Source organism: Carassius carassius, chromosome 9 (genome assembly GCF_963082965.1).
Source record: "Carassius carassius chromosome 9, fCarCar2.1, whole genome shotgun sequence".
NCBI classification, from domain to species: domain Eukaryota; kingdom Metazoa; phylum Chordata; class Actinopteri; order Cypriniformes; family Cyprinidae; genus Carassius; species Carassius carassius.
Window position 1 is genome coordinate 19124565 of NC_081763.1, and position 23593 is coordinate 19148157.

At 37.2% G+C, this 23593-nt stretch overlaps 2 protein-coding genes across 3 annotated transcripts in view; both read left to right on the forward strand.

The window, feature by feature from the left end:
* Nucleotides 1-23593, forward strand: part of LOC132149193 (transient receptor potential cation channel subfamily M member 4-like) — a 23703-nt gene continuing 110 nt past the window's right edge. Inside the window, exons 1-28 of one of the 2 annotated variants that reach the window (XM_059558201.1) lie at nucleotides 1-239; nucleotides 3418-3479; nucleotides 3964-4129; nucleotides 6196-6376; nucleotides 10365-10534; nucleotides 11190-11367; nucleotides 11888-11952; nucleotides 12368-12616; nucleotides 12706-12808; nucleotides 12885-13003; nucleotides 13102-13407; nucleotides 13887-13988; nucleotides 14101-14229; nucleotides 14618-14747; nucleotides 15279-15424; nucleotides 15511-15623; nucleotides 15713-15808; nucleotides 15893-15939; nucleotides 16023-16255; nucleotides 16332-16447; nucleotides 16524-16656; nucleotides 16733-16907; nucleotides 17180-17345; nucleotides 19739-19920; nucleotides 20257-20389; nucleotides 20697-20769; nucleotides 21115-21211; nucleotides 23064-23593. The exon at nucleotides 23064-23593 is cut by the window's right edge and continues 110 nt beyond it. In XM_059558201.1, the coding sequence (XP_059414184.1) occupies nucleotides 168-239; nucleotides 3418-3479; nucleotides 3964-4129; nucleotides 6196-6376; nucleotides 10365-10534; nucleotides 11190-11367; nucleotides 11888-11952; nucleotides 12368-12616; nucleotides 12706-12808; nucleotides 12885-13003; nucleotides 13102-13407; nucleotides 13887-13988; nucleotides 14101-14229; nucleotides 14618-14747; nucleotides 15279-15424; nucleotides 15511-15623; nucleotides 15713-15808; nucleotides 15893-15939; nucleotides 16023-16255; nucleotides 16332-16447; nucleotides 16524-16656; nucleotides 16733-16907; nucleotides 17180-17345; nucleotides 19739-19920; nucleotides 20257-20389; nucleotides 20697-20769; nucleotides 21115-21211; nucleotides 23064-23098 (3777 nt within the window). In that variant the 5' untranslated portion in view covers nucleotides 1-167 and the 3' untranslated portion in view covers nucleotides 23099-23593. Of the gene's footprint in view, nucleotides 240-3417; nucleotides 3480-3963; nucleotides 4130-6195; nucleotides 6377-10364; nucleotides 10535-11189; nucleotides 11368-11887; nucleotides 11953-12367; nucleotides 12617-12705; nucleotides 12809-12884; nucleotides 13004-13101; nucleotides 13408-13886; nucleotides 13989-14100; nucleotides 14230-14617; nucleotides 14748-15278; nucleotides 15425-15510; nucleotides 15624-15712; nucleotides 15809-15892; nucleotides 15940-16022; nucleotides 16256-16331; nucleotides 16448-16523; nucleotides 16657-16732; nucleotides 16908-17179; nucleotides 17346-19738; nucleotides 19921-20256; nucleotides 20390-20696; nucleotides 20770-21114; nucleotides 21644-23063 lie in introns of those variants that run through there. The other variant, XM_059558199.1, reaches the window with a different exon arrangement.
* The window catches only part of LOC132149195 (nitric oxide synthase-interacting protein), a 16353-nt gene continuing 14866 nt past the window's right edge, over nucleotides 22107-23593 (forward strand). Inside the window, exon 1 of the mRNA XM_059558205.1 lies at nucleotides 22107-22111. The gene's annotated coding sequence lies outside the window, so the exon portion shown is untranslated. The remainder of the gene's footprint in view (nucleotides 22112-23593) is intronic.

Genomic DNA, 23593 nt, shown 5'->3' on the forward strand with positions numbered 1-23593 from the left:
TGTAGTGTGGGCGGGGCTTTCAAATTTACAGCTTTAGAAATAAGTTTCATTGAATATCTCGTGAATCCGGTTGATGGCAAACTAGAACACAATTGGATCTAGACTCACCATGGAGCTCATCTGAGAAATAATTGATCCCTAATAAGCCTACACTTTAAGACGGACAGATGATCAAAATGAAGAAAATTGAGAAAGAGAATGAAGCAGGTGTAGGAGAAAGAAAATCCGAAAAAGATCAGGTGTGTTTGTTACATTATTAATGGAAATGTGTTGTTTGGCAATACTTTAAATATTTTCAGTAAGGAAGTTGGATGGCAGTAATTATTATTTTTTTGTAATTGTTCATGCTTTGTCAATTGAGTAATATTTATTTCATAACTGCATTAAAATGTAATAAACGTTTAAAACGATGTGGATTTCCATACTGCACATAGAAAGCGCTGGTTAGGAGAAACTCTTAAAATGGCAAATGACTGATATCTATAGACTCTGGAAAAAACAACAGATGTCTGGAGTCACGATTTTGCGAGGCTTATACAGCTATGCACTTGTAAGAAGTTGAATGAAAAAGCGCATTTTCCCAAGTTATTCCATGTTTCCATGCCATAGTTCCTTTTCGAACGGTCCCTCCCATTGCGTTAACACGCTTATAAGGAAACTCCTGTTTACTCTGGTGGGCAGTGATTGAAATTAACTTTTTCACTTACCAGCCAATTTGGCATTTTACATTTTTAAGTTAGATACCGGCCATGTATAACTTCTACTAGCCAAAAGAAAAAAGGAAAAGGCCGCAAATCCTTTGTGTCAGGGTTTGCGATATTGACAAAAATAATATCTCAATATTTTCTAGAATTTTATCGATAAATATAATTAGATTATATTTTGTGGTGTGTTATTGTGCTGATATATCTTATTAAAGGGGTCATATCGATGCTATTTTAAAAATCATAATTTGGTGTAACAGAATATGCTGACATGCTTTAATGTTCAATAAACACATTATTTTTCAAATACTGTACATTATTGTAGTTCCTCTGCCCCGCCTCTCTTAAACGAGATACCTCCAGCTGCAGAACCGCAGGTCCCTTTCATTACAGCAGTCTCAGGCCAGCAGCGTCAAGCCGGAAGTGGGCGGAGCAAGAGCATAGTGCCTGGTAGTGTTTTGAATCACTTCAAAGTGTTAATCTACGTTGATGTCAAATCAGCAATTTATTATAATAACATTATTATAATTATTATTATAACGATTTAATGAGATGATAGATAGATGAGGATAGACAAAAAGAAGCTTCAAGATTGAAACATTTTATTATTTTTTTACAATTATTTTTCCATTATACACATAAGGGAAGTCGTGGCCTAATGGTTAGAGAGTCGGACTCCCAATCGAAAGGTTGTGAGTTCGAGTCCCGGGCCGGCAGGAATTGTGGGTGGGGGGAGTGCATGTACAGTTCTCTCTCCACCCTCAATACCACGACTTAGGTGCCCTTGAGCAAGGCATTGAACCCCCAACTGCTCCCCGGGCGCCGCAGCATAAAAGGCTGCCCACTGCTCCGGGTGTGTGCTCACAGTGTGTGTGTGTGTGTGTGTTCACTGCTCTGTGTGTGTGCACTTCGGATGGGTTAAATGCAGAGCACAAATTCTGAGTATGGGTCACCATACTTGGCTGAATGTCACTTCACTCACTCACTCACATTATCAAACATAAGTAGCAATATATATAATAGTTGCCATGCATATCTAAGTCCCTTTCTATAGTCTTTGATCATATTGGTTCATTACACACACACACACACACACATATATATATATATATATATATATCCTTTTTCTCTCCATCAAAAATAAAGATCCAACAGTCAACGGAGCCAGCCAGCTGTTGTGGAACATTCTAAAATAGAATATAATTCAGTTACTCCTGGAATAAGAATATGCCAAAACATAATTTGTATTAGTAGCTTTGTTTTATGAAAGCCTAATAAATCTCACCATGTTTTCGATCAGCTACTTCATCTATTTATCATCTGATTAAATCGTTCTAAAAAAATGCTGACTTGACATCAACGTAGAGTAAAACTTTGAGATTATCCAAAACACCACGTGGCGCTATGCTTAGTAAGTTAACTTTTGCTCCGCCCACTTCCGGCTTGACTCTGCTGTCCTGAGACTGTATAAGCAGAAGCAATTTATCAAAGGTAGAGTCCTGCTGCCACTCCTAAAAAAATTCAATAAGTCTCCACCTTATTATTTAAATGCATTAGGATATGTATTTTAATATGCAACAACGGTAAGCTAATGCAAATGTAATGACTTTTTAAATGGCCTTTCCATTAAAAGGTTTGGATTTACTCTGATGTTTCTGAGGAAAGTCAGATGAAATGATTAACCAAACCTTCTCAATTCAAAGCAACATATTAAAAGTATAAGCCTGTTTAACAGTTGTTGTTTTTTTTGGGACGAAGATGGCGAGGCCTACATATACATACATAGGCTACGTATACATACACACATATATGTACAGTATTTTGTCAGTCCTACAAGATGTTTACATTTAAGATATGTGAGAACATGTATTATTAATTTCACTGTGTTGAATTTCACTATAAATCATTTATAATTCTCAAAAGGCCATTAAATAAAATATTAAATGTTGTATATTTATAAATTATATTAAATAAAAATATACACAATATTATTGAAGAATAAAATTAGAAAAAAAATTCAGGATGAAGATGGTTGATAGCATGCTAAAAGTGAAAACATTGTGAAACTACAGAGCTAGTATATTTTGTGTTATGCTGAATTATTATCCATTATAATATAATATGTTGAATAAATAAACATGCTGTTTGTAGTTCTGAAATCAAGTTGACCTTGTTTATTTCATTTTAGCAACCTTAGATAAGAAGTATTTTTATTTTTTCAAATGTTCCTAAAGTTTTGATTAGTATCTCAGCTCAGCATCTGTTTTAATTACCAAAACATTTTTGAGACCGTTTTTTGAAATATATTTTAATATTTATTTTCTTTATTTAGTTTGCATTTCATTTTATTTAATTTCCAAATACATCTAATATACAGTGTCTTTATCCAGACTAAAGGTTTTTATTTTATTATAAAATTATTATAATAAGAACAGTTATGGGCTAAGTACAATGATTTTGATTACTGTGATTGTGTTTTGTTGTTCTATGTAAACTAGGCTATATTTGAGTTTCGAAAGATCTTTAAGCAGGCAGAAGTCACAAATAAGCTGTTTCTGTGATTTAGAATTGCAACTCACACATTACAACATTTCCTTGGAAATTCTTTTGCCAGTAATACTTCTCTTCAGTCACTGAATGTGAAAGGAAAGAAACCGGACCTGCATGTGAAAATGTCTCTGACTCATGCTTTACTCCAATGTTTGTGTTGTAGAGCTGGATCCCAAAGATGATTAAAAAGAGAGTATGCACTACCTTTGTGGAGGACTCATCTTGGTACAACTGTCATTTTACATTTTCTCTTGCATTCAGATTCACTAGCGTATGGAGAAAACTATTCAGTTCTTTCATACTCTCATTTAAAACAGACATTGATATTCTGGTAATATGATCTGAGCCGCTTTTGATAAGTAGCTGATTTGGTAATGGAGGGTGGGTCAACTAACACGCCATTTTTTCTTGAATGAATGTGAACTCCTAGCCATTTGTCAACACAGTAGATTTTCTCTGTCCATTTTTCATTCAGTTTATAAATTTAAGTAGTTATGTGTACATTGTGTGACATGCTATTAATGTCTTAGTTTAATTAATTGTAACATGAATGACACACACATACAGACACACACACACACACACACACACACAAAGGATATTGATTTCTTTTTTCTCTTCATCTGAAATGATGGCTTGAATTGTAAGTATATGAGAATTCTGAACTCACTGAAACCTGTTTTGACAGTTCTCTCTCTCTCTCTGGCAGTAATGAGGCTTTGTGCCAGTGTGGTGGAGCACAGGAAGTTCATGCATCCACAACGGCTGGTGATCGTGTGATCAGCCAGTGGGACAGTGAACAACACACCTCTGAATGCCCCACTGATGCCTTTGGACAGCTGGAGTTTGCTGGAGCTGGACGCAGAAACAGTCCAGTGGGTGTCTTGCTTTCTTTTACACGTGCTCAAGCACACACATTCACAGTTAATGTAATTTAGAATATGAACTCTATCTGACAATACAACTATAATAAATAGGTAATACATTACAGTGAGGTTTTATTTGTTGAAGAAATTGCTAAAAACTCACTGCGCCTGAACAAGAAGTATAAAAACGCAAATGTGATTAAAATCACAGATTACTGAGGAAATTCCATGGACAAAAAAGAACCATTATCTATTGTCAAAAGTATAGCCATGTATGAAGCAGAGCTCACACAGAAGTTGTTTTCAAACCAAGCAGGTTTCTGTTGGTTAACGTGGTGAATTCAAATGAATAGCTGAATTCATTGCAAAATCTGTGTGGGGAAATCTTTTGTCCTCACTTGAAATTCATGATCACCTGGATTCCTTTTGAAATTATTGGATTTTTGCCTTTGAAAATTCGTTTAACAGTGGTAAATGAGATCTTATCAATGAAGTCTATTAATAAATAATCAGTAACTTAAATTAAAAGGTTTTTCATTGTTTGTTTGTGGCATCTAAAGCATTAACTAATATTGTTAACAAATTGTTAACAAATTGTAAAGTTTTACCATTTCATTTTCTTGAGAATGTTTTTTTAAAGCAAATTCACTATAGTGCCACATTTCAGTGCAAAACCCTCTTTTTTTACTAATTAAATTAAAATATAAATACACTGAAATTATATTTATATTAAGTTATAGTCCTTAGTCAGGGTAGACCACAGTGAAAATGGAAATGAGCCTTTGAGGGATAGATATTTATTTATGAATTTAACAGAAAGAGTGCATTAATAAATATAACTGTAAATGCACCACAGTTAATTAAAGTTTATTAGAAAAAATATAAAATGTTTTCTTCTGAAAGTTTTTTGGAAAGTTGGTTCATCAATTGAACAATTTGCATGTTGTTAAACAGCATTGTATACATTCATAATACATTGAACTCACTGAGTTTCTATTCTTCACAGCCTCATTTTCACTCCTGTCAAAAATTAAATATGGCACTACCTTGACTATGGTCTATTGTCATTCCCTTTAAAAGTATGCCAGGCCGCTGGGCAATTACTGAACAGCAATGAAATCATGTCTACAGCTATTATAAACTTCCCTTTAACCAACTCCACAGAGCCTGGAGTCAAACACACTTCTCATAACCACATAAAAAAAAACAATTAAAATTAAACAGCAACAAAAGGAAACATTTTTGATTTTTTTTTTTTTGGAGACTGTGTGTTGCCTGATCCACTGTTCAGTCTTTCTCTTTTCACCCAAATCCCTTCCTACATTCAGCAGTTTTTGAGTAACAATATATTGTAAATATCCTGCATGTTGGTGCATGTGAGGAGCATGTGTCTGAATGTCACGGCTGTCTGAATGCCTGTGTCCCTTAGTTTAGGATGAATAATATCAAACATAGGGTTGTGTGGGGTGAGTTGAGCCACATATGAGATAATTCTGTACCATTGATTATGCTGAAATAAAACTGAACATTCTCAGCTCGTGATATATCAAAGGAAAATCATTTCAATAAAAATGACTTCTTAAGATCTATTTGTGAGCCTTGTAATGGACTGACCATCCATGCAGGGAGTTTCCTCACCCGCAGCTCAAGACGCTGGGTAAAGATCCAGCTCCCCATGACGCTGATAAGAATAAAGCAGTTTCTATAATAGACTGGATGGATGTATGGCTTCTTAAAAGTTTAATTTAAAGATAAAGTGCAATTTTGAAGGCATTTTTTTTTCAGAACAAAATTAAGTTCAAATTGAAGAATTAAAAAAAAAAACACAATGCATTAGCCAATGCATAAAAAAAATCACATTGAACAGCAAAATATTGTTTTTTTAGCTTAATAAATGTATTTACCAATTATTTAATGGGCCTCTCTCCATCACAGGGTGAGTAAAAACTTTGCTGTCTATAAACAAGGGGTGGCTCATCTTCCACATAGGATAAAATCACCTCGCTCTCCCTTACAAACATTCAGGACTGTTTTTCTGCTGTGCATTCATATGTCATTCATCTTGTGTCCCCAAGTTTCTGCGTCTGGCACACGATACACCTCCAGACAATGTTTACTCGCTGATGACATCGCAGTGGGGCCTGCCGGTACCCAATCTGGTGGTGTCTGTGGTTGGGGGAGAGGGGAAAGAGAAGGTAAAACCTTGGGTGCGAGAGGTGATCAGACAGGGTCTTGTCCGGGCTGCACAGAGCACAGGTAACCTCTCCTGCTCGTATATATTTAGCTCAGTTATAAGTGCTTGAAACCTTTATACTCACTTATCCAATGAATCACATGTGGGCTGTTAACCCTACCTACCCCCTGCACTATTCGACCTGGGTTAATATTGAGCACTAATACTACAATAAATAGTGGTTGAAGTAAGAACTAAAATAAATTAACAAGGAATAAAAAAATTTAAAAGCACTTAATGCATGGCAGAGTAAATGTGTGATTAACATTTTACTTTCCTTTTCAGAAATCCATTAGTTTGTCCACGCAGGCCTTTACATACACACTCAAAATACTCAGACTAACAAACTTCCAGTAAATAGCAAATTTCAAGAGGTTTCTGAGAACATTATGAAATTTATTGAAATAATATAGGCCGCAGAAGACTTTTAATCTACAGTTAAGACTTTAAGCTGGGGATGAATTGCCAGATTTGTTCAGTGAGGTGTTCCATAAGCCTGACTGATAAGTCATGAGAGGTCATTAAAATTTGAAACTGATATCAAAAATGCAACATGTAATGAAACTACAGTGGCCATATCAATTTATCATATATCACTGCACATAGACATCCAGAAACCAAGTATGTTTTATGAATATTTAAAGGGTTTGTCCACTCAAAAATGAAAATAAGTACACAAATTACTCATCCTAGATGTTTATGACTTTCTTTTTTCAGATGAATCTAGTCTGAGTTATTTTAAAGGGTCATATGATGCAATTTAATTCTCTTAGAAGTGTTACAAGCTCTTGGTGCATAAAGAAGATCTGTAAAATTGCAAAGACTAAAGTCTCAAATCCAAAGAGATATTCTTTATAAAATTAAGACTTGTCCACACCCCCCTAAAACGTCTCGTTCTAACACGCCCCCATATATCTATGTCACGATGTGGGAAGATTTGCATAACGCCGCCCAGGTGTACCTTTTATTCTCGTAGTATTGTTGTTGCCGCCGCCGCCATGTCTTATAGATGCTGTATATTTGGTTGTGAAAGTGAATCTACTTTGTCTGGCCTTCCAAAAGAGGATGATATCCGCTTTCATTATGCCTGGAGCTGATCCGTGTTGCTCGCTGAAGAAATACATCAACTTTGCACTGTGGATTGCCGGATCGGCTTTCACCGTGGACGAAGCGGAGTCCAGCCTCGGGTCGTCAAATGTGGTGGCCGCAAGCTCCTTCGTAGAATCCACTGGCCATGCCATTGTCAAGCTGTAACGGTTCATGGGTGTGTGCGTTCATCTTGCGTCTCTTTCTGATTGTGTGCGTCTGTTAACTATCACTGCAGCTGCGGTCTATGAGCACCAGCTGCAGCTCATTTGCTCTGCCTTTAAGTTTGGCTGGCATCCTGTTCATGTTGTTGGTTCGTTGATTTTCATCTGTCTCTCCTGTCTAGTTGTTGTTCCTGTTCCTCCAGTTGGCATTCTCTGAACCTTATTCCTCACCCACCTGGGATTCCTGGGCTGGGTTTGAGTTACTGCAGCTTGAGTGGTCTGGACGTGATTCATGTGGGGTTATGCCATCGTCTTCCTACGTTTCTCATTGCTTGCTGAGTTACGCAAATAAACCATTTTTGCCCTCGCAACTTGGATCTTAAGACTCGATCATTGTGACACAAGCTGGCTCAATATGGGGATTTCAACATGTTAAGGGGAGTACGCTCTGGATATCTGGCCAATTAGAGCACACCTTTCTTATCAGACTGATGAGCTTTGTAAAAATCGACGCATTTCAGAAGGCGTGTCATAGAGGAGAAATAATAATGTACAGTATGTGGAAAATAATGATTTTTTTAACCTTAAAACCCATTAACACATTTCTTTACACCAAATAATGTTCTTTTTAGCAGGATCATATGGCCCCTTTAAAATAACCGGTGTTGCAGTGCTTCAGTCCAAAAGACGTGAACTAAAAAACGCACATCCGTCTCACACGGCTCCAGGGGTTGAACAAAGTCCTCCTGTAATGAATCGATGCATTTTTGATTACATATCAAAATGTAATAATCACTTTAATTTAGCTTGTGCTCATTGTTGTAAATTTTTTCTGAGTGGCACATGCCCATACATCATCCCGCTGGATGATGTATGGGCATGTGCTGCTCAGAAGTGATAAATTCCAGAAGTGCAGGAGAGAGTACAAAACGAGGATTTGTAAAGAAGAAAGTCAAAGGATTTTGATATATGATATGATATATGATATGGTTCCACTGACGTATGCGCACAGTTGAGGAAACCTTGCGTATGCATGGGTAAAAGTATAACCTGTGGGGAAAAAGGCGTTTTAAACCTTATTTTGGGGCAAGGTTTCTATACATGCAGTTTTTATGTCCCAGTGACCAGTGAAAGTGCAGTTCTGACTCTATGCCCATTCATTTAGACAGGAGCCTGGTCTTGTTAGTCTGAAATAGCTGTCCGGAGCCATGACTTGCATTTGCATTTATTCAATTTAGCTGACGCTTTTATCCAAAGCGACTTACAATTGCTATATATGTCAGAGGTTGCACACCTCTGGAGCAACTAGAGGTTAAGTGTCTTGCTCAGGGACACATTGGTGTCGCACAGTGAATTTGAACCCGGGTCTCTCACACCAAAGGCATGCGTCTTATCCACTGCGCCAACACCACCCCCTTAAAGGACTTTGGCGCAAGCTACATTAAAGGGATAGTTCACCCAAAAAATAAAATTTTATGTTTATCTGCTAACCCCCAGGGAATCTAAGATGTAGGTAGGTGACTTTGTTTCTTCAGTGGAACACAAGCCAAGATTTTTAGCTCAAACCATTGCAGTCTGTTAGTCTTATAATGTAAGTGGATGGGAATCACAGCTAAAACATACAGTAAAAAAACACACACACACACACACACACACACACACACAAACAAAACCAAATCAAACATTGCAGCTTGTGACGATACAGTACATTCTTCATGCTTTATGGTGGATCGCAGATTTATAAGTGCATTACCACCACCTATCTCTCAAATTGTCCACTTTACAACAATATAAATACTGTTCAGTTTCTTGCAAAGCCGATTGTTTTGTGTCTTAGCACTTCAATGCATCATCACAAGCTGCAAGGTTTAATTTGGTTTTGTTTGTGTATGTTTTTCTTTTGTTTGTTTGTTTTACTGTATGTTTTAGCTGTGATTCCCATTCACTTACATTATAAGACTAATAGACTGCAACGATTTAAGTAAAAAATCCCTGTTTGTGTTTTACTGAAGAAACAAAGTCACCTACATCTTGAATGCCCTGGGGGTATTTTTGGGTAAACTATCCCTTTAATGTGATTATTAAGTTTTGAATATGGATATTTTTCTTACAAAAACACATAGATTCACTACAGAAGCACTTTGTTCACCCGCTGGAGCCATGAGCCATTATTTCACTTCTTTTGGACTGATGCAGTGCAACACCTGCCCAACAGCTTGAAAGATCAAAGAGAATTTTTAGTATAACTGACTGGATTTGTCTGAAAGAAGAAAGTCATATATACATAGGATGCATTGAGAGTGATTAATGTATGGGCTAATTTTACATTTTTGGGTGAACTAACCACTTATCTCTGATGTGGACATGGTTATGAGTAAATGTTTACTCTCTGGCTCAGAGAGTAGATCAGGTAGGACAGCTTATATGAAATGTGTTCTGGAAAAGTGTTAATAACTGTTTTCATGCACTTAGTAATTAGTGACTAGTCTTAAGGTCACTGATAGACAGGCCAAACTAGTATTACTTAACAGTGGCATTCCTCCTGTGTGTTAGTTTGTAGTTTGTTGATAAAATTTATTATGTATATGGTAAAAAATTAATGGCTTAAATCAAGAAGAGTTGCAGAGTATGGTAAATATCTTTTCACTGTTTATCAGTGATGTTGTTTGTATTTCTGTGCAATTTAATGCACTATTTAATGCATAGTGTAAATTGCTGAGTCATTGAGTGTAATAGTTGCTTTTCTTTTTCTTTTTTCCAGGGGCTTGGATCATGACATCAGGTCTGAGGGAGGGCGTTGGTCGTTGTGTAGGTGAGGCAGTAAGGGATCATTGTGCAACAGCTTCATCTCTTTCCCAGGGCAAAGTTATAGCTGTTGGTGTTGCACCCTGGGGCTTGATATACCAACGTCAGCAACTCGTAAACCCACAGGTACAACCATATGAGTCCATTCTGCTTCAGTATGAACGGTTCACACAAAATCCACACTTAAAATGTAAGAACGTCAAAATTGATTATTTTTAGGTATATTTTTATGTTTATATATGTGTGTGTGCATATAAATAGAGACAGACCCTTAGCTGATTTGACTGATATTTTTTTTTACAGATCTTTACAGGTCACAATTAAATTAATGATAATATTATGAATTATTTATATGTATAACTATTTCTATTATTAACTGAAATTATTTTAATTTAATTTGTATCATATATCATTATTGTCATTTTTGTTATTATTATTTTTTTATATTTATTATAAAACAATAATAATAATTGGTTTTGCATATTGGTCAATGGATACAAATAATCATTACTGTATTAGTCATACAAAACATACAGTAATCTTGTGATTAACTTCACTTTCACCTAACTTTGGGGCAGTCTAGTATAAGATATTTGCAGAGGCCATTTGATTTGATAAATTGTGAAATGTCAAATGAAATTGAAACATTTTAGTGTACTTTTTGCAGAGTGTACAGTGGCATTTCAGTAAATGTAATAAAGAACTAAATAGTGTTTTGAAGCATTGGAGGACTTTGCCTAGGCTGCTCTGTAAAAACATACTGTTGGTTATTCTTTACAAGGGTAGTTTCCCAGCACGGTACTATGTGCACAACATGCCCCGTGAGTCCAGTTGCCTGGACAATAACCACCAGGCCTTCCTCTTGGTGGATGATGGAAGTGTAGGACAGAGAGGTTGTGAAACAATGTTCAGAGCCAACCTGGAAGACTTCATCTCCCATCAGCGCACTGGCATCTGGGGTGAGAGAAAGAAGAAGCTTCAACGGAAAAGCTCTTCTTGAGCACCAAGCACAACAGCAAATTCCCAAATCGTTTATCTAACACCTTCATCAGGGACTGACGGGAAGCACAAAAACATCCCTGAGGAACTAAGCACTTCCTTTTATTAAATAAAATAAATAACAGAGAAGTAACCAACAAGTGAGAGGAAAGAAGAGGGAAGCTAAACATTGGTGGTATTTAGTGAGCAAATGGCTTCAGAATGATTTCATTTAGTAGTAGTAAACACTCTTTATTGTCCCTACAAAGGGTAGTTGTTTTTGCAGCATTTCATATAATTTCATCCACAATCACAAATTGACAAATAATTTAGCATGTAATATGAGGGCTACACTGCTCTCTAGAGGAGCAGAATAAGCATGTACTGTAGTCCTGAAACAAATGGAAACTAAATACTAGTACTTTTATGTTCTTTGTTTATTTTGAGTAATGCTATATTTCTATTGTATTAACATTTCTGTGTTCCTCTTGCTCTTATCAGGTAGTGGAAGCATTGAGATTCCTGTTTTGTGTGTGCTGATCGCAGGAGATGCGGCAATGCTTGAGGTCATTACACATGATTATTTTAATATTAATATTAAACCATGTTTTCTTAAAAAAAAGATTATTTAAAATGAAATACAATTATTTTGTTTTATTAGTATTATATTTAAATTTTATTCAATGTTATGTTCCAATTTAATGTAATCTGGGTACTTTCAAAACCATGAACAAAACTTTATGCTGTTTTGTTCTGTCTGTGCATGGTTTTGTTCATATTTGTAGCAGGTAACACAACTTGTCCAGCACTGTTTTTGGAATGAGACTCACCAGTTGAACATTGGCTTTATGATACACATTTTACAATTACAGTCATAACTGCATAAAGTGTCTAGGAATCTAAAATGTAGTTGTCATGTATAAAATGGCATTAAATCAGTTTTAAGCATATTTGAAATGTATAATCTCTTTCTCACTGCAGAGAGTGGATTTATCTCTGAAAAATAGCACTCCATGGTTGGTGCTGGCAGGGTCGGGTTCAGCGGCAGACTTGATAGCATCAATACTGAAGGATCTCGACATACCTCTGAGTCCACCGGTGAGTCCCACTTTGCCGACCGCTTCTGAAGAAAGTATGAAAAGAGCCAGAGTTGAGCTCAGGGACAGAGTCAGAGAGAAGATTAACAAACATTTCCCTTCTGAGACTGACCTGGAGAAGCTTGTGGAGCAGGTGAGTGTCCAACAAGAGATCGGATAGAGAGTGCATGCAGAAAAAGGATATTTCCTTTACTTTTAGTTGCTTTTCTCTTTTTCACACAGGCACTTAGTATCTACCACAACAGAGAGCTGATCACCGTGTTTCATGGAGACCTGGAAGGGCGAGAGGACTTTGACAGAATCATCCTTAGAGCTCTCGTAAGAGGTGAGATTAAATCACCTGCTCTGAGAATTCAGCCCATGAACAGTATATACTTACGGGTTTATGTGTGCATGTTCAGCTGCTAAACGGGAAGCTAATGATGCTAGCGAGTACACTGAAGAGCTGAAGCTGGCAGTGGCCTGGGACAGAGTGGATATCGCCAAGAGTGAACTCTTTAACGGTGGCATCCAGTGGAGGGTAGGATTGACAGCAGAATGAATGAAACTGAATCCAGGACAAAACTATAAAACGGTGTTTTAACATCACAGATTCTTTTGATTTAATCTTTCACTTAGTATGAAGACCTGGAGGAATCAATGACTGATGCGCTGGTGAACGACAAGGCCCATTTTGTGCGTCTGTTTGTTGAAAACGGCTTGAACATACTGGACTATCTGACGTACCATCGTTTAGAGAGTCTTTACGGCTCAGTGACGGACTGCAGTCTGGTGTCCTCATTCCTCCTGAGGAGGCTGCAGGAGCGAGTGGACTTAGCTGGCTCTCGGACCCGTTTAACTTTACCAGATGAAAATTCATCTTTCAAGAGCCACGCCACCACCCTCACCACCCCATCCGCTGCTCGAGACCTTACTCTGTATGAGGTAAAAGAAGACAGACATCGGAACCAATGTTAGAAGTTTAAGGTTAAAAGGAGAAATTATGATATCAAATCTGAACAAAAAACTAATGTACTACCATTAAAAAGTTTGAGGTCAGTACATTTGTTAAAAATGTTATTAAATGAAGTCTCCTATGCTCACTTTAGTAGCATTTATTTGATTAAAAATGCAGTTCAAATAGTAATATTATGAAATATTATATTATTATACAGTTAAGAAGAACTCTTTTATATTGTAATATATTTTAAAACGTAATGTATTCCTGTGATGGCAAAAATTCAAAAGGACTTTATTTAAAAATTTTAACAAAACCTTTACAGTCACCTTTAATCAGATTTAAAATTTTATTTCTAGTTTGTTTTATTTATGTTTCTGTTCATATCCAATATTTTATTGTAATGTCAGACTTTCACATCCAACTTTATGTAAAACATGTGCATTAAGGTTTTTCTATCTCCCAGGTTTCACGGTTGTTATCAGAAATCATGGAAGATGTCTGTCAGCCGTTTTACTACGCTCCTCTTGGAGTAGAACACAAATGGGCCTCAAGGAAAGCAATGAAGGTAACAGCTAGGTTTTTTCAGAGGATTTGGGATTTGTGAAATTATTTGACTTCTATATATATTGATTATAGATAACAATGTTGTGATCATAGTTTCTGTCTCATCCTTCCAGCATGTGAATATGTTGCTGCAAACTGAGAGTGTGTACCGGAAACAGCGCTGTATGTCTCCTTGGATATCTCTGTTCATCTGGGCCATTCTTCAGAATCGCAGAGAAATGTCTATCTACTTCTGGGAAATGGTAAGTCAGAGTTGAAACCCATATCAAGTTCCATGCAAATTCTTTTTAACGTCTTTAAGTACATGCAATCATTATCATCAATGATGTTTGGTCAGATATATACATTTGCAAATGAGAAGTTTAAAGCATGTTAAAGTGATCCTGGTCTGTATAATGACATCTAGTGGTGTGGATTTAGTATCACACTAAAGATGTAAGTAGTCAGTTTTGCCACTGTGTAAACCTCATATTAATTTTTTCATCAAGTAAAAGCATCCAGTAACAGGAGGGTTGCACAGATTGTATTGTTTATAATGACTGGAGTCATTGATCATGATAATTCCTATGGTCAATGTGTAACAACTGTAATAACTTTGTTTCGCTCTTTTCCCCTCTCTTTCGATGCTAGGCGGGGGAGTCGGTGCTAAGTGCTCTTGCCGGATGTAAGATATTAAGAGAGCTCTCCAAGTTGGAGACAGAGACTGAGACCAAGCTCTCAATGAAAGAACTTGCTCAAACCTTTGAGAATCTGGCTCATGGTGGGTGTGAATCAAGTTAAAAGATGGCAGATGGGATTGTTTTACACTGGGGCCCAAAAGTAAGAATTAATGAATTAATAAAAAAAGGTAATATTTAAACACAGTTTTGCATTCCACTATGCTGTGTTACTGTTACCATAGTTTTTATAAGCAAATATGCCCTAGACAGACATGTTTGCCTGTGACACTGGCATTTTTCACATGACACATCGTTTCTTAAAACTATAATCAATTTATTCATATTCTGCATCTTCCAATTTTAATGATCCCTTATAGTGCAGGATTTAAAATATATTTAATTTTAGTTTAGTTTGTTTAATGGTTCAAAGATCTCAAATGTGGTCTCAGATGACTGTTTAGTTATAAAGTTTAAGGTTAGTCAGATCTTTTTTTGTTTTGAAAAAAAAAACAGTTATTATTATTAAGCAAGGATACATTATATTAAATTCAATTTAATTCAGCATTAAGTCTTAAGCATCAAGAAATCTTACATTACTTACATTATGTATTTTCTCATCACTTTCATAATAGATGTGTTCAGTGAGTGTTACCAGAGCAATGAGAGCCACTCTTTCAAGCTTCTGATCAGACAGTCACCTATATGGGGCAGCGCCACCTGTCTGCAGATGGCCACCGCGGCTGACGCTCGCCTCTTCTTCAGTCATGATGGAGTGCAGGTAAGTAGTGGTCATGTTTACCTGTTGGAGAGCCAGTATTTCTTAGTTACACTGGTGTAACGATTCTTGATCCCGTCCATGGCTAGACTTTACTGTCAGAGATATGGTGGGGGGACATGGACAGCAATACAGAAGTGTGGAAACTGCTCCTCTCATTTTTCCTGCCTCCCTTTATCTACACCAACCTCATCAGTTTCAAGTCAGTATTTTCAGCCAAGATTGTGGCATCAATGTTTAGTTTTCTTTCTGGTACCATCTTCCAAGTTTTTATGCCCTTCAATCTCTTAGGGAGCAGGAGAAAGATGAAAAGCAAGAGGAATTGAATCCGGGTAAAGAATTTGACAGCATCGAGGGAGCCGAGTCACTGCCTGATGGCATAAATATGTAATTCATGGTTTCTCAGCATCATAAACATTTTCACTTAATTGGAGATGATACAGAAAAAATTGTCATACATGTCCTTCACAGGGAGGAAGATGTGGAGGAATGTAATCCTCTAAGAGGAAAACCGGAAGGTACGTCTAAATGGCATGATCACAAATCCTGTTAAACTTTGACTTGCTGTAGGGAGTTAAAATCTTTACTTTTTATATTACAGCATCAAGGGCTATCTCTCAAAAACGGCCTTTTATATTGCACCGATGGCGGCAGTTCTGGTTTGCACCGGTCACTTCGTTTCTAGGCAACGTGTTGATGTACTTCCTCTTCCTGTTCCTGTTTGCTTACATCCTATTGGTTGACTTCAAGCCCCCGCCTCCTGATGGACCCGCCCCTTCAGAGCTTGTGTTGTATTTCTGGGTTTTTACTCTGGTCTGTGAGGAAATTCGACAGGTATGCACAATATCCATCGTGTTTACATACATTTCAATGCACTTGTTCAGTCGCTGGAACTTAATCTCCCTCTCAGACTTTTTTTGTAGGATCTACCACTGTATTTCAAAGGATGAAGTTGTACATCCAAGACATCTGGAACAAGTGTGACATCACGGCCCTCACGCTCTTTATTCTTGGGCTTCTTTGCAGGTGAATTCAGTGAAATATGTCCTGTATATGTTCGTGTGTGACTGTATTGTTTAGTGCATGTGCGGTTTTGTTACAGAATGTTTCCGTGGACGTATAATTTCGGACGTGCGGTACTGTGTGTCGACTATATGGTCTTCACGCTCAGACTCATTCATATATTTGCAGTTCACAAACAACTTGGTCCCAAAATAATCATAGTCGGCAAAATGGTGAGGAGTTTTTCATTCGGAATGTGCCCTAAAAAGTGCATATAATCCTGCTAAAGAGTGATCATGAACTCCACAGGTGAAAGATGTGTTTTTCTTCCTGTTCTTCCTGGGGGTGTGGTTAATGGCATATGGAGTAGCCAATCAGGCGCTGCTGTACTCCTACGACTCTCGTCCCGGTTGGATAACTCGGCGCATGTTCTACAGGCCATACATGCACATATATGGGCAGATACCACTGGATGAAATTGATGGTATGTGTGTGCACCTCTGTCTCTGTGTATCTGTTGTGTGTTATTTTTGCTATACAGTTCCATCACAATATACCTTTCAAAACTTTGGGTTCTGTCTATATGAAATTCTGTTTTCTATCTAAAGTAACAATGTAAAAATCTTTACTTTTACTTTTGATCAATTTAATGCATCCTTGCTGAATAAGAGTAGTACTACTTACTGACCCCAAGCTTTTGTACTTTTAGTTGATTTTATTGATTGTGTTGTAATAAGTCTTGTTCTTTGACTCTAGCTGACAAGAGACACGAGAAAGAGTGTACAGACAACGTCACACTCATCCATCAGGGGGCGGAGCCATGCCCACAGTCTGATTCTAATTGGCTGGTTCTTATTCTGCTGTCAGTCTACTTGTTGGTCACCAATATTCTGTTGGTGAACTTGCTCATTGCAATGTTCAGGTAAAAAACTACACCTTCAACACTGATCTAACATCAAATGTCTTCCTGTTTGTTTTTAAAACAATTAATTTATATGGACTAGCTGTTAATATAAACTGACAAATTAGTTAACCTTTTCAGTTAGAATTTACATCCTTGTAGAAAAGAGTTTATGAAAGCAAAAAGTATTTGTTACTGGCTGATATTACAAATGTTTAGTTGATATATACAAGAGTTCAAAAACAATTTGGTCAGTAAGATCCAAAGAAATTAATACTTCTATTCAGCAAGGATTCATTAAACTGATCATAAATGACAGTAAAGACACTTATAATAGAAAAAAAAATCAAATAAATTATTTAAGTGTCATGCTGTCTGGTCTCTGTTTCCCTGAGTCTCCACTAGTGGTCTCACTTCCCCATAGGCACCTCACCGTAGGCACTACAATTCCCACATAGCCTTGTCCCTTCATCACAGTAATTGCACTCCTGTTAATGACTATCAAGTTAAAGACACCTGAGTGCAATTAACAGGAGTGCAATTACTGTGATGAAGGGACAAGGCTATGTGGGAATTGTAGAGGTGCCTATGGGGAAGTGAGACCACTAGTGGAGACTCAGGGAAACAGAGACCAGACAGCGTGACAATATGAAGGTTATTCTTTTGAACTTTCTGTTTAATTACATAATCCTGAATAATGTCATAGTTCCCACAAAAAATATTTAGCTGCACAACTGTTTTCAATATTGTAAAAAAAAAAGGCAGCAAATCAGCATATAAGAATGATTTCTGAAGAATCATTTGACAATGAAGACTGGAGAAATGATGCTGAAAATTCAACTTTACACCACAGTAATAAATTACATTTTAAAACATTCATACAGAAAACACATTGATTTTAAAGGGATCATATGATGCGATTTAAATTTTTCCTTTCTCTTTGGAGTGTTACTTGGTGAATAAAGAAGATATTTGAAGTTGCATATATATATATATATATATATATATATATATATAATGTGTAATGTGTCACAATGTGGGAAGATTTGCATAACACCGCCCAAATGTTAATGCAAAGAAAGAAGGCATACGTTTTATTCTTATTGTAGTATTGTTGTTGCCGCCGCCATGTCGTAAAGACGCTGTGTGTTTCACTGTGAAAGCGAAACTACTTTGTTAGGCCTTTAAAATGAGGATGATATCTGCTTCGTCTTGCCTGGAGCTGATGGAAATACATCAACTTTGCACTGTGGATCACCAGATTGGCTTTCACTGTGGACGAAGCAGAGTCCAGCCCAGGGTCATCACATGTGGTTGCCGAAAGCTCAATGGATGCTCCTTCATAGAATCCGCCCGCCTCTGCTCAGCCTAGACTACGGCTCACTCTAGGCCTCCAGCCTTCACTCACTCAAAGCCGCGGTGTGTGACACTGTTTCGTTGAGAAAGTGAAACTACTTTGGACTTCCAAAAGAGAACACAACTAGAAATCATGTTGATATCACGTTTATAATGGGTTTATGTTTATGTCTTGCCGCTCCGCCTGGACAGGACATCACAATATGTAAAGGGGCGTAACATTTCCGTCACTTGCTTGAGGTATTCGGCCAATCACAATGCACTGGATAACTGGCCAATCAGAGCACACCTCGCTTTCAGACTGATGAGCCTTGTAAAAATGATGCGTTTCAGAAGGAGGGGCATAGAGGAGAAACAATAATGTACAGTGTGTGGAAAATAATGTGTTTTTTTAACCTTAAACCACATAAACACATTTCATAACACCAAATAGACCAAATAATGTTCTTTTTAGTAGCATCATATGATCCTTTTAACTGTATAAAAATCAACCTTTGGTTGATTGATGACGAGCATAAAAACGTCTTTCAATAACAATAAAAAATATTACAACCCCCAGATTTTGAACAGTACTGTATGTCGACTGCATATATATATATATATATATCAGCTGACATTAGATTTTAAATTATTCATGCTCATCTTATTTTATATATTTAAATAACTTCTGCTATTATCTAATGCTCACTTAAAAGTTGATCTTTAAAGACATAAATAATGGAATAACACTGTTAAATGAAATCTTTAGCAAACCTTAAAATGCATATCCATGATTCATACTTTACATTATTATGCCTTGAGTAACATTCTAATACAATTAATTTTTTTATATTTATATAAAAAATACTATAATAGTATTTAGTATAATAGCAGAATAGTATTATGAAAATAATAACCAGCTTCAGCATCAGGCAGAATTGTATTATTGGTGTATTCCTAGCAATAAAACACTGGCAGAAGAGGTCAGTATGCTACTACAGTATTCTAGTAACTATACAGCATGGCCACGCTAACCATATCGCTTAGTATTATTGTGTGTTTATGTTATTTGTCTACAGTTACACGTTCAATAAAGTTCAGGAGCACAGCGATGTACACTGGAAGTTCCAGCGCTACAACCTGATCTCAGAGTACCACTCGCGTCCCTGCCTCTCCCCGCCCTTCATCATCATCTCCCACCTCCATATCTTCATCAAAAGAGTCATTCAGAGATTGCCCTCCAATAAGAACCAACACTTCAGTAAGTTCTGACATATACATCACATGATCCTACATTATACACGGAGTCTCATTTGCAAGGTTTGGCTTTAAAGGGATAGTTCACCCATGAAAATCATGGTATCATTTACGTTCCCTCTTGTCGTTCCAAACCTGTATGCCTTTCTTTCTTCTGTGGAACTTTAAAGAAGATATTCTAAGAAATGCCTCATACTTTTTTTGTCCAAAAAATGGAAGTCAATGATCACCAAAACTAGTTTGGTTACCAACTACCTTCAGAAAAGAAAGTCATACAGGTCTTGAAGGTGACATGAAGAGAAACTATCCCATTAACCCTGAAGCTTGTCTTTTTCCTTAGTGTTGGACCTGAAAAGCAAAGAGGCCAGTTTGCTGAACATGTGGGAATCGACGCTGAAGGAGAACCTGCTTTCCACGCAAGGCAAGAGACAACGAGAGAGTGACACGGAGCGTCTAAAACGCACCTCCACAAAGTCAGTCGCTTCTATTACTGTTCTTTTATACTCTCAGATGAACAATTAGGCTACCAACTTATTTTAGATGCTTCAAATGTATATTTAAGAAAAGATGGGTGAGCGGGGAACATATCTGTCACTGACAAGTAGATCTGTATGTAATGCACACCCGGCGGCATTTAGTAACCTCGCAGTGGTGGATCTCGTTTCACGTTTATGTGAGTGTAAAGGGGGGAGACATGGAGACTGTCAACTCCTGCTGAATCAGCCACCGGCGTCTTGAATGACAGAATGTGTGTATTTGTGTCCATGTGTGTGTGTGTAGGGTGGACAGCGTCTTGAAGCAGATGTCGGAGATTCGTGATCACGATCGTAGGTTGAGAAAGCTGGAGTCAGAGGTTAGTGATGACTATGCACACTTCTCTACCTGTGGCCATCGAACACATTGACACCTGTTTTTGAATCCCAGCAGCGTCCCACACAGAGCACGCATGTGTCTGTGGGTTCAAGACTATGGGTCTTGTCTTATTTTAGCTGCAGCTGTTGTGTTTGCTTGCTCAGCACAGACCAAGGCCCATCTGTCATTCTCCCTTTCACTGTATGAGCCCTTTTAAAATGTAGATCCGCTTTGAGAATCTGCCAAGCTGTCAGCCGATTGATGTAATTAATGAACCTGCGCTTTAAAGGGGACCTCAGGTTTTTGACCAACGCTCCATGTCTCTTTCTGTTTGCTTGTTATTCAGGTGCAGTACTGCTCTACTGCCCTCTCCTGGATAGTGGAGGCACTGTCTCAGAGTGATTTTGTGAAGAAAACAGGTCTACCTCCTCTTCCTTCTAAAGGTGTGGTGTCCACTCTCCCTTGCCTTTCCCCACTTTACAGTGTCAAAGTGTAGCTTATGTTTCTCAGGTTCCCTCTTAGTAACAGCGTTTACAGTGATGGTTTGGCTGTAACATTTTAATGATCACGATTTACATATACATATATAAACCAGATTCCAAAAAAGTTGGGACACTGTACAAATTGTGAGTAAAAAAGGAATGGAATAATTTACAAATCTCATAAACTTATATTTTATTCACAATAGAATATAGATAACATATCAAATATTGAAAGTGAGACATTTTGAAATGTCATGCCAAATGTTGGCTCATTTTGGATTTCATGAGAGCTACACATTACAAAAAAGTTGGGACAGGTAGCAATAAGAGGCCGGAAAAGTTAAGTGTTAATATAAGGAACAGCTGGAGGAACAATTTGCAACTTAATAGGTCAACGGGCAACATGATTGGGTATAAAAAGAGCCTCTCAGAGTGGCAGTGTCTCTCAGAAGTCAAGATGGGCAGAGGATCACCAATTAGTGAGAGCAATATCAGAAAGGAGTTTCTCAGAGAAAAATTGCAAAGAGTTTGAAGTTATCATCATCTACAGTGCATAATATCATCCAAAGATTCAGAGAATCTGGAACAATCTCTGTGCGTAAGGGTCAAGGCCGGAAAACCATACTGGATGCCCGTGATCTTCGGGCCCTTAGACGGCACTGCATCACATACAGGAATGCTACTGTAATGGAAATCACAACATGGGCTCAGGAATACTTCCAGAAAACATTGACGATGAACACAATCCACGTGCCATTCTCCGTTGCCGGCTAAAACTCTATTCTGTGGTCAGACGAATCAAAATTTGAAGTTCTTTTTGGAAAACTGGGACACCATGTCATCCGGACTAAAGAGGACAAGGACAACCCAAGTTGTTATCAGCGCTCAGTTCAGAAGCCTGCATCTCTGATGGTATGGGGTTGCATGAGTGAGTGTGGCATGGCCAGCTTACACATCTGGAAAGGCACCATCAATGCTGAAAGGTACATCCAAGTTCTAGAACAACATATGCTCCCACCCAGACGTCGCCTCTTTCAGGGAAGACCTTGTATTTTCCAACATGACAATGCCAGACCAAATGCTGCATAAATTACAACATCATGGCTGCGTAGAAGAAGGATCCAGGTACTGAAATAACCAGCCTGCAGTCCAGATCTTTCACCCATAGAAAACATTTGGCGCATCATAAAGAGGAAGATACAACAAAGAAGACCTAAGACAGTTGAGCAACTAGAAGCCTGTATTAGACAAGAATGGGACAACATTCCTATTCCTAAACTTGAGCAACTTGTCTCCCCAGTCCCCAGACGTTTGCAGACTGTTACAAAAAGAAGAGGGGATGCCACACAGTGGTAAACATGGCCTTGTCCCAACTTTTTTGAGATGTGTTGATGACATGAAATTTAAAATCAACTTATTTTTCCCTTAAAATTATACATTTTCTCAGTTTAATCATTTGATATGTCATATATGTTGTATTCTAAATAAAATATTGAAATTTGAAACTTCCACATCATTGCATTCTGTTTTTATTCACAATTTGTACAGTGTCCCAACTGTTTTGGAATCAGTTTTGTACAGTTCTTTATTGATGGAGACTCGATAGATAGATAGATAGATAGATAGATAGATAGATAGATAGATAGATAGATAGATAGATAGATAGATAGATAGATAGATAGATAGATAGATAGATAGATAGATAGATAGATAATGCATGTATGTAGAAATATTAGTGTTTTCAAATTTTGAGTTACTTCTACATACTTTTAGCATTATGTTAACTATCTTGTCTCTTCTGACTGTGTTTCAGGTATTGCATCTAAACGGGCCACTTTTTCCAGATAAAAATGATGCTGATAATGCAGATATACAAACTTGTGGTTATTTTTTTGTATGATTCTTTGTGCAATTTCAGCTTACTGACATGTTATATGTCAAGAACACGTTGTTTGTATCAGATTTTTAACATTGCATCAGGAAGAAAAATATGATTTGTCCTAGTTAAGTTAAAAAATATAATATGTTCATTTAACAAGTATAGTCCAAGTTTCAAATATACGAGCTGATTTACCCCAGGGACAGGAAAGGCACAGCATAATTATAATAACCACCCAGGAGAGCTCCTCAAAACTGTAATTGAATCTTGTGGGTCACTTTTAATCATTGGTCATTTTGTTTCTTATCGATATTTATGGTTTTCGATAGCATTTCTTGTAAATGCTACAAAATAATTTATAAGTGAATGACAATAATTAATGCAATCATCCACAATAACACTGTGATAACTTTCATTTTGTGTCTGTTACTGATGTTGGAAATCATTTTATTTTCTGTGATTGT